Genomic DNA, 11,285 nt, shown 5'->3' on the forward strand with positions numbered 1-11,285 from the left:
AATATGATAGCAGACAGGCTAAGCAGAGTTTTTCTGCCTCATGAGTAGTCCCTGAAGAAAGAGCAGAAAAGATTTTCCAGAGATGGGGGTCAGCCTTGCTGCGACCTATTTGCCACTCACATGAATGACAAATGCCGCAGCTATTTTGCCCCGATTTCCCCCCTCTGGGGGAGTCACCCAGGGATGCTGTTCACGATTGGCCCTCAGGACTTCTCTATGCCTTCCCTCCTTTTCCCCTGATCCCTCAAGTCATTCAGAAAGCTTACTTGTTGGGAAGCAGGATAATTCTCATCGCTCCATACTGGCCACATCAGATTTGGTTCCTTTTTCTCTGGCCATACCTACAGGAGGAACCATGGACCCTGGACATAGTTCCAGACCTTCTCACTCATATGTTGGGAATCCCCCACCCCTCCCTCCAAACCCTCATGGCTGCTCCAGTTCCCAACTTAGTCAGACTTCACACCAGTGGCTTCACACCAGTAGTTGAACATATCCTGGTATCTTTGCACAAAGCTGCTACTAGGAGGGTATATTCTAGCAAATGCAAAAGGTTTTCCCTTTGGACTCTGAGTAAAAATATTGATTCCTTTTCTGCTCCCATCTTTTCTATCCTTGAGTTCTTATCGGAGATCTTTCAGCAAGGTTCTGCTGCAGCTACCATTAAGGTACAATTAGCTGCAATTTCTAACTTTTATATAGGAGATGGAATTTCTAGCTTGATATCACACAGGTTATGTAAGGCCTTTCTCAGAGCTACTTGTTTGTTGAGACCCCCTGTTAAAGGACCACTCTTGCATTGGGACTTTAAGTTTGTTGCAAGTTATCTGACCTTGCTCCCCCCCCCTTTGAACCCTCATCTTGTAACCTAAAAGTTTGTCTTGGAAGACAATTTTCTTAGTTGCTATCACCTCTGCAAGAAAAGTCTTGGAATTGCAAGCCCCATCAGTCAAAACTCCCTTCCTTAATCTTCCATAAGGATAGGGTATCCCTATGGACAAATCCTTCCTTTTTGGCTAAGGTGTGTTCTCAAGGTTATTTTAAACCAATCTATCAAACTGCCAATGTTCTTCCCTAATCATAGCAACAAGGCAGAATACAAGTTGCATCAGTTAGATGTGCATAGACAACTTCGCTTCTATTTATGTAGAACCAAAGCTATCAGGAAATCTGACCAGTTGTTTATCTCATTTTCAGATGCCAAGAAAGGAATGCTAGCTTTTAAGTTTCACTCTCAAACTGGCTCCCAAATTGTAATGCATTTATCTACAATGCCAATAACGGACTACTACCATTTAAAGTCAAGGGTCATTCTACTAGGGCCATGGCAACATCATCCGCTTACTTAGCTAGACTATCAATGGACAATATTTGCACCGCTGTCCATCTTTCCATTCATTCTTACGACCTCCCACCTTCCCCCTACCTAAGGCTCCTAGAGAACCTGGAGGATTCATTCCTTGGACAGGAGCTCCTCTGCCTTTCTTCTTCCTTCCTTGTAATACCCTTTGTGGTAGGACTAGTGGTCTCGTATGACTGAGTAGCAGTAAACAAGATCTGGGGATTTGCACAATGCATTATGGGATATCTATTCAGCCATGAGCCAAGTGAAAGACTTCGAGCTATAGTATGCGGCAGAGTCCCCAACAAGTAAGAATAAATGGCGAGATGGACAACAAACTTGGAACGTTATGGTGAATACATAACTTTTTTCATACCACTGGGTGGCTAGGCCAACCATGGTTTTTGTTCCATTCTGTGCACAGACTTGCAGACTCTGCACCTACAGTCAGTTGTGCCTAGTCCACCTACTGCTGGTCTTTGGAATATGGGAGGGAGCTGAAGCACCTGGAGAGAACCTATACAAACACCGGGAGGACATGTAGATTTCATAAAGGAGATATCCTAGCTGAGAATCGAACTGGAGAATTTCTTGATAAGTGACACTATCTGCTGCACCTCTTTGACCCAGTTTTACCAAGTTTTTCTTTGAATTCAAAAATGCACTACGGAAAAAATAAAACTGTTTTTGTTTTTTAATTGTTTTATCTGTTTTCCGTGAATGAGGTATGAATAGAGTATTTTTTTTTACTCTGGTACAAGTTAAACTATCTTGTAGAGCTGATGGTTGCCTTTTTCATTTCTTTGTTTCAAGGTGAACACAGTACTATGTAATCAGCAGAGAGATAATTAGAAAGTTTGTTTAATATGGAAGAAGATGTTAAACTACACAACCATGGGAGACAGCGGGATAATAATTCGCCAGGACTGATTGAGCGACGAATATCTGCTTCAGAATTCTACTGCCATTGCTGCTATGAAATTCTTATAAACCCCATCACCTTGAACTGTGGTCACAGTTTCTGCCAGCACTGTCTAGCTAAATGGTGGGAGTGTTCAAGAAAGACTGAATGTCCAGTGTGCCGTGAGAAATGGGAGGGCTTTCCCAAGGTCAGCATATTGCTTAGGTGAGAATAACTAATTTTATCAAGTCATGATAGCTGTTTAGGCTGCATCTGGAAAGTTTTGTTTTTTATTTTGCTGACTAGTTTTAGGAACATGGCAACCTTTCTCTGGCATGTACATGAGACTATAGTGATGTTCTCTGTAGAATTAAATACATATGATCTATGCTATGTTGATGTTGCAATGTATTAGTAGAATTAATGAATTTTGTGAGCATGCGTGTGTGTGTGATTGTCAACATTAGATCAGTGTTTCAGTGCTATTTTGCGTGGCATTCAGCAAGAATATGACCAACCCAGCCAGCTGTTCAAAGCTTGAGGACACCTTCTGTGCTGTAACAGACAGGAGCTTAAGTGGAGTCCTAATAAAAGGCAGAAAACCAAATGCTTCAGAACTTTGTTGCTGCCAAAATTTGCTCCTTCTGTGGTCTTCGTGGAAATGACATTTGGCTAGCGATCCTTCAAGGTCCAAAGTCCCCTTCTGGGAAAAACATTCCACAATGATATTTTTCTCAAAAAAAAAAGCCCCAGCGTGTTCTTTTGTGACACTAATTTTTACACTAGGAAACTTATTTTTGTTTGGCCTTTGGTTCTGTGCTAAGGGATTCTGTTAGTGAATGCTTGCGGAAATGTGTTTAGATCTGTTTTTTGAACTTTTTCTAATGTATTCTGATACAGAAATTTTGTGTTAAGGGCAGGAGTTGGTACTTTTTAGAAACTGTCAGGGTGTTTTCTTTTTAAACCTCCAAACCACTTTATGTTGCAGAAAGTTTACAGACTTCTTACTGTCTCCACTAACCATCTGTGAATCTTTGACCTATGGAGCAGTTATTGGTTTCCCCAGATGTTAATCATATCACTGCTGCAGAAAACTTGGCTGTATGGGTTGTATCCTGCCAAGAATACAGCAGCCAGCCAGCTTCCAAAGTTTCAGGATACCTTCCATGTGCTGAAATTGTCAGGCAGCTCGAGCGGAGTTGACCTGACTGAAGGACAAGTTAGGGCACCAAGCACTTCAAAGCTTTACTGTTGCCGAAGATTATGATCCACTAAAGCTTTCAAGGATTGACAGCCAGCTTGGTGGTGCTCCTTTGCTGTGCAGATAAGTTCCCTTGGGGGGAACCTTGCATTTTCTAAATTTTGATTGTCTTTTTATCACTTTCTTCTTTAGGAACATTATTTTAAAGCTGGAAGTTTTGTGTTTTAACAGACTAAGAGACTATCTATCTAACATAAAATACTTAAATTGTCTAAAACCTAAAATCTTCGATCTCCTATATCGATTTTAGATTATTTTAATTGCGACTCTGGTGTTATAAATGTAGTTGATTCTTTTATGATGCTTGTATTTGTTCTGAAGTCCTTTGTGGATGAAAGTGCTGATTTAAAGTTATTATACGCAAAGCTGTTTGTTTGATTATTTATCTTCCTTTCTGAGCGTTAAGCAGATTTTTGTTTGTTCATTACTTATTGTTTACAGTGCAGTTTTATTACTGCTAATAGTACTTCCAGGCATGTGTCCACTAGTACTGTTTTAATTAGATTTGCATGGCTGCATTCTCTGAACCTCCCAGCCAATGTTAAATGAGATTTTAAATTCCCATTTGGATAGAGATTTAATTCTGGCTCCTATGCTGCAGAGGTGATCAAAGTGTTGATGCAAGGGGTAAGCAGGTCTAGGGAATCTTAAGATTTTTCAGCCCTCCTTTTCCAAATTTTCTAAGGGATTCTCTAACTTTCTCCAAGTTTGGCAAAAAAAAAAAAGTCTCTGCAATATACAGGTAAACAAGATGCTGTAAGAAGAAATGGCAAAGGGGTTCCCAAAAAGAAGACCTGAACTTCCTGAAACAAAGGACAGTCCATCATGTTTGAATGACTTCTCACGAGATCTTGTGACACCTTCCCACCCTGGCCCCGTTTTTCTTCAGAAAGTTTGTCTCCTTTTTTTTTCTCTCTGACAACAGATAGTTTCAGGCAAATGAGAACATCTTCCAGTAGGTTTACAGGTGAGTGGGAGAAAATCCTCCTTTCTAGGTGTCATCCATCATTCTCCAGATCAGACTCATCTGTTTCCACCATTTCTTTATCACATGCTGTCCAAAGACATTATGGGGCAAGTTCTTCCTTCCCAGATGGGGAAGGTTTTTTTATTCAAGGATGTTCTTGGTGTCAAAGAAAATGCTTGGAAACAAGTTCTGGATTTTCTTTCCTAAACATGTTTGATGGTGCCCAAATTCAGAATGATGTTACTTTACAACCGGTTACCTCCTCTTCCTCTTTCAAGTGTTCCTGGTAACACTAGACTTAAAAGATGATCTGAAGTTGTTAATAATCTTCCTATTCATCACTGATGGGTTCGGTTCAGAGCCCTCCAAACCGAGTTGGCCTTAGACCAAGCTTGCGTGCACCAAAAGCTCTCAATCTAAGCTGCTACCCACAATGTCCTTTACTGAGACCTCCAATCTCGTTTCCCGCACAGCCATATAGCAGCATTTCACTGAGCTCTCCAGCTAAGTGATTTATCTTGTACATTTACAAGTTTTTGTAAGTTTTTTCCCATTTATAGTTTGTTCGTTGATATCTCTATTCTCAGCTCTACCCACAGGTATCTTTCTTACCATTTTTGCTATTCTTGAAATTTCTATCCTTGTGGTATCTTATTACCATTGTTGGTATTTCCTCTCCCTCTCTCTCTCTTTACTTCATTTCCTCCACTTTCCTCACTCTTTCCCTTTTGTGTGAGCGTGTTCTGTTATGTCTGAGAAGAAGGGAACTACGGAGTTTAAACACTGCTGCTCTTGCAGTAGTAAACTTCCAAATAGCTACCTCCATGAAGAGTGTGTGTGTACTTTTGGGGGTTCTGCATTTGCGGTGATTCCCCTGTGATATTTGTGCTAGCTTCAGTCAGCGGACACTGAATGAACGTCTGAATTTATTTTGAAGGGCCTGCTTGCTTTGCCTTTTTCGGAGGCTATTTCTGCGACTGAGGTCTCACCCCCTCCTTCTGTGGACAAGAAACGTCCTCTCCCTGACCCGTCTTCACGGGTCAGTGACGGAGGGGAAAAGCCATACGCACAAGGCCCAAAAATCTTCCTCAGAGCACCGTACTGCCCTTTCTGTTCCGACTACATCAGTTCTGAGCTCCGCTCCAGCAAAGCTTACAGAGGTCGCCTCGTCAGCGCCTACCCTGGCACAGACTACGGCACCATTTGCTACCTCTGTTCCAATCAGTTTGTCTCTGTCTCTGCACTGACGTCACCCATTTCCGCTCTGATGCCGGTTCTGACAACTTTGGAGCAATTTTTGACATCCACCCCTGTTGTGACTCCAAACCCGTTCACTGCTCCAACCATACTGTTGCCGGTTTCTAAATTGGAATCTGTACCATTCTTTGATGCACCACGGACCCGATACTAGTGGACTGTGGACCCGTTTGCCGGACAAGCCTGCAGCCCCTTTTTGGACCAGTCTGATTCCCCTTCAGGGGCATCGGAGAGATCCACCAGAAGCCTTTCAGAATTAGATGTGGTGCACCTTTTTGACCAGCTGCTGACCTCCAGAGGACTTTCAAATTTGCCTAGACCCTATCCCACTCCAGGCTTTGGGTCTATTACTCCAGTGACCCCTACATACTCTCCTCCCTTGGATCCCTCTGTTCCAAGGCTCCTATATCAGACGTTTTCTAGAGGACCCCCTTCCTCTGCACCGACAAGTGTCTGAGGCCCCGAGGCACCTTTGGATGTCGGCTCCATCAGAACCCACCATCCCTCAATCTCCTGCTGGGGGAGGTGGAACCTCCAGTTCTGGTATCTGTTCTGACTGCGTTATCGGTCCCGACTTTGGATCAGAGGATGACTACTGCTCCAAGTTTTCTTGAGGCTCTGTCCCTAGGGGTGGACCTTGCGGAGCGGGGTGTGACCCTGGTTCCGATTTTTGTCTTCGGTTCCGGGCTCCCACTCTTTGGGCGGGCCCGCTCTCCGGGTGATGGAGAGGGTGCTTGCTTATACCAATCCTCCTACGTTGGTTATCCCCTCCCCAATTCCTTCTGAGCCACAGCTGTCAAAGGCCACCCCCCCCAGGATTCTGAGAGCATAAGGCCCAGCAAACCTCTGCCGAGGGTATTTCACTTTCCGAGTCTTCTTCGGATGCTTCCACCGAAGAACCCCCTCGGAAACAGGCATGCAAGAGGAAACACATGGACTCCCCAGAGGAGTCCCTCACGGAAGATGCAGATTATGATGATGGGGAAGGATCCCCATGGTCACCCCCTGAATGTCTCCTTCGGAGACCTCCTGGAAATCTTGAAACAGAGGGGTAGCTGGAAGCTCTTCTAATCTTCCTCTGAGGAATCTGTATTCCTGCAGGCCTTTCACTCCTGGCCCTCTACTTCTTGGGTGACCCCCCCCCCCCTGCCGATGAGTTGGTTAAGTTCATCGTGCAGTGGGCATGGAAGAACCCAGACTCCGTTGAGGCCATCCCCTGGAGATCAGACAAGGTACTCTCCCCTCCAGAGGATCAACCCCATTGGTCTAGAGGTTTGCCAGTGGACGCTATGGTGGTGGTGGTAGCCAATAAAAAGGACCGTGCAGTAGAGAGTCCTGCTGTTCAACCCAACAGAGTCCTGGGCAGTGGACAGGTTAGGGAAGTGAGTTTTTGCATCAGTGACCTTTGCAGTTAGGTCTGTTGACTTTTGGCACATTTTACGAGTCTCCAGAGAGATCTTATCTCCGAAATCTCTGGAACCCTTGCGGGCCAAGTATCGGATGGAGCACGAGAAAGTTGCTTCCCAACTTGCCACCCTAGAGTCAATATCCAATTCATCCATGAGGTTGCTGTCACACATAACCGAAGGAGCAGCTAGAGCTGCAGGTGCAGGCGTAGTCATGAGGTGCCATGCCAGGATGCGCATTTGTGACCTTGTGGACTCAAGTCTTCCTTTTTAAATGCCCCTATCGAACCATCAGCTCTGTTCGGTGCTAAGGTCAAGGATACATTAGCCAGGTGCGAGCAAGGCAGGAAGACCTTGTCTGCCGTTGGCCTACGCTTTTCCAAACCTCAGCATTCCTTCTCCAGTATGCAGAGGAGTGGGAAGATGTGGCACACGTCTCAAGTTCCTTTCTGTGACGCACATGGTGAGGACTTCTCCAGAGGCAGATGGTGTTCCAATAATGGAAGACTCCCCTTTCGGGGCAGAGGGGGTCCCTGGAACCAGGGCTCCAGAGATTACTTCTCTGGTAGACCGTATCAGTGCTCCTGAGGCACTGCCTGATTCCTTTCCTCTGGAAGCAGTCTGGGCACGTTTTTCTCTGCATCAAGCTGCCTGGCTCTCCATTACAAACTATCAGTGGGTGCAGAGAATCCTTACCAGAGGCTACCATATTCCCCGAATATCTTATCCAAGACCTCTGAAATCCATTCCCGATGTTCCACCCAGTCAAAGGGAGGAGGTAGCTTCTTCTGAAATACAAAAGCTATGTCAAAAACGAGCCATCCAACAGGCCCCCCCCCCCCCAGATCAGTGCGGATCAGGGTTCTACTCAAGTTTCTTTTTGGTGCCAAGGAAAACAGGACTGGAGACCCATTCTGGATCTCCGACAACTAAACAAGTCAGTAGTTCAGACCAAATTCTGCATGGTCACGATTCAAACCATCCTTCCCTTTTTGCGGGAGGGTGTGGATGTGCTCCATTAGATCTCTAGGATGCGTATTACCATATCAAGATGGACAAGTGCACCAGGAGCCTCCTTACGGTTGGCAGCCAATCACTACCAATTCACAGCTCTGCCTTTCGGTCTCTCAACGGCCCCCAAAGTGTTCATGAAATGCCCTGCAGTGGTAACAGCTCATGTGAGACTTCAGGGATTCCAGGTGTTTCTGTACCTAGACGATTGGCTCATCTCCACCCCCACCAAGTGTTTTCTGGTCAGGGCCCTCCACTACACCCTGGTTCTAGCGGAGTCCCTGGGCATCACCATACATTGGGAGAAATCCAACCGTCAACCCTCAACTGGAATTCATAGGGACAATCCTGATCTCACTAACTCTTCACAGGCTTCATAGAGTAGGGGCACAAGTTCAAGTGATACTCTGTCGAAGAAAGGTGTCTGCAAGGGAAGTTCCCCAAGCCTTTGGGTCTATGGCTGCAGCCATCCCTATTGTTCCCTTAGCCAGACTACACATGAGATTACTACAATAGCTCCTTCAGGCCCAGTGGATACCCAATCTTCACTCCCTGAGCTCACAGATTCTCATCACCAACACTTGCAAACAAGATCTCCTCTGGTGAATGAGTACAGACGAAAATCTTTGGTGTCACCCCTTCCAGTCTCTCCAGCCCAGTGCTACTGTGACCACCGATGTTTCCCTGATGGGGTGGGGGGGGCCACTTCCAGGGAAAGTCCGTCCAAGGCACGTGGTCCGATGTAGAGGTAAACTTTGCATATCAATGTCGTGGAGTTGAGTGGTGCTATTGGTGTTGCAAGCTTTTCCTCCGCTCCTTCAGTCTGGAACGATTACTGTCCATAAACAAGGAGGGACCAAATCCCAGCCCCTATGTTGCGAAGCCGTAAGAATCTGGCAGTGGGCGATAGCGTCCAACCGCTTTCTGAATGCCACGCATATCCTGGGGAGCTCCAGCGTGATTGCAGACGGGTTGAACAAATGCATTCTCCATCCTCACAAGTGGTCTCTCAACCAGAGTGTGGCGGCGGAAATTTTCAGCCATTGGGGCCAGCCATGCTGCGACCTTTTCGCCTCCCCCTCAAACACAAAATGCAGCAGCTACTTCGCCCTCTTCCCCCTCTCGGGGAGTCAGAGAGACTTTGATTCACGATTGGCCCACTGATCTTCTTTATGCTTATCCTCCAATTCCTGTGATCCCTCTTGTTCTAAGGAAAGCTTTTCGGTTGAGAAGCAAAGTGATCCTCATTACCCCATTCTAGCCTAGTCAAGTGCGGTTTCCCTTCCTTCGACCTCATCTGTTACAACCTCCTTGGATCCTAGACACTCCTCAGGACCTCATATCTCCCCCACAAAGGCAGACTCCCCCAAATCTGTCCACTTTCAAGCTGACAGCTTGGTTTCTCCACTTCCATTAGTTGCCAGGCAGGAAACCCTCATCACCCATACGTGATATTATCTTGGCCTCTCATAAACCATCCACCAGGAAACTTTACAGGGACAAATGGAAAAGATTCTCTATTTGGTCACATAATCAGAAGCTAGACCTGTTCTCAGCCCCCGTAGCCACTATTCTTCATTATGTGGCTGAACTGTTTGACAATGGAGCCTCAGCTTCCACCATTCGAGTCCATCTAGCAGCTGTTTCCAACTTCCATAACAGGTCAGATTGAGTCCTGCTTATTTCCTCTCGCCTTTGCAAGACTTTCCTCAAGGGTATTTTCCACAGCAGGCCTCTCATCAGGCAGCCGGTGGAGGCATGGAATATGTCCTGGGTTCTACAGTCTTTCTCTACCCCCTTTTGAGCCGGTTGCAGTATGTGATCTAGAATTTGTCATGGAAATCCTTATTTCTGGTAGCTGTACCCTCAGTCAGACGAATTTCTGAATTACAAGCATTATGTTCCCAAGTTGACAGTAACCTCTCTTTTGACACTCGCATTGCCAAAGTGGTTAGGAAGACCTACATTGCCCACCTGATCATGAAGGGATTCGCATCCAGATCAGGAGAGGTCATTGTACCCCTGTACTCTTCACTTATCAGACCAATGATTGAGTACAACGCCCCATTCGGAATGTACCTTACCCGACACCTGCAGCAGTTGGAAAGACCCCAAAAGTTCCTCACCAAAACATATGTCATACGATGCCCGACTGAAGAAACTCCAGCTCTATTCAGTCGCATACCATCTGCTCAGAGGTGATCTGTGCCTGACATACAAGGCCATGTCCAACCCAGAATTAATGGACATGCTCCACCTCAAAAAATCCAAATCCACCAGAGCCACGAGAACAAGAGACTTGAATCTGTCCCCTCCAGCACGTCCTATTTATATCCTTGTTGAGGTTTATCACCCAGAGACTCCCTACACTATGGAACAGAATCCCAGTCTGTGTGAGGCAGAGCCCCTCACTGACTCTGTTCAAGAGAAGTCTTGACGAGTGGATGGGAGATTGTAGGTTTACCCCGGGAATCATCTCTGTATCACTGCTGGACAGAGGCACAGCAAACTAATAGGTATAGTATTCTCATCCTAAGGGGTGGTGAAAGCCACACACACTCTGGCTAGGCTTATAAATGCCCTAGGGCAGATAGCCTAGTATGAACCTATGTATTCAAGAGCCCTTATCTGATATTTCATAAGGATAGAGTATCACTTAGTACTAATCCATCCTTTCTCCCCAAAGTGGTTTCTGACTTCTCGATTAACCAGTCCATTGAGCTGTCTGTGTTTTTCCCAAATTACTCTAACAAGGGAGAGTACTGCCTACATTCCTTGGATGTTCATAGACAGTTAAGTTTCTATCTGGGCAGAACTAAATCCTTTCGCAAGTCGGACCAGCTTTTCATCTCCTTTGCGGGCAAGTCGGACCAGCTTTTCATCTCCTTTGCGGGCAAGTCGGACCAGCTTTTCATCTCCTTTGCGGGCAAGTCGGACCAGCTTTTCATCTCCTTTGCGGGCCCTAGATTGGAAGGCACAGTATTGAAAGTTTAATTTGTCTAAATGGCTCAGGGATTGCATTGTCTTCACATATTCACTTACAGAGGGATCTAAGCCTGGTCAAATCAAAGCTCACTCAACTAGGGTTGTTGCAGCATTTGTTGCCTTCCACTCTAGGGCCTCCATGGATGACATTTGTG

General features: G+C 45.7%; 1 protein-coding gene across 1 annotated transcript in view; it reads left to right on the forward strand.

Annotated features, from left to right (window-relative positions):
* Window positions 1-11,285, forward strand: part of BFAR (bifunctional apoptosis regulator) — a gene marked incomplete in the record, with an annotated part of 616,262 nt that overhangs the window by 78,340 nt on the left and 526,637 nt on the right. The window contains 1 exon segment of the mRNA XM_044089414.1: window positions 2,156-2,468. Within this exon segment, the coding sequence (XP_043945349.1) occupies window positions 2,209-2,468 (260 nt within the window).

This window comes from Protopterus annectens, chromosome 12.part0 (assembly GCF_019279795.1).
Source record: "Protopterus annectens isolate FY-2018-M chromosome 12.part0, PAN1.0, whole genome shotgun sequence".
Taxonomy (NCBI): domain Eukaryota; kingdom Metazoa; phylum Chordata; order Ceratodontiformes; family Protopteridae; genus Protopterus; species Protopterus annectens.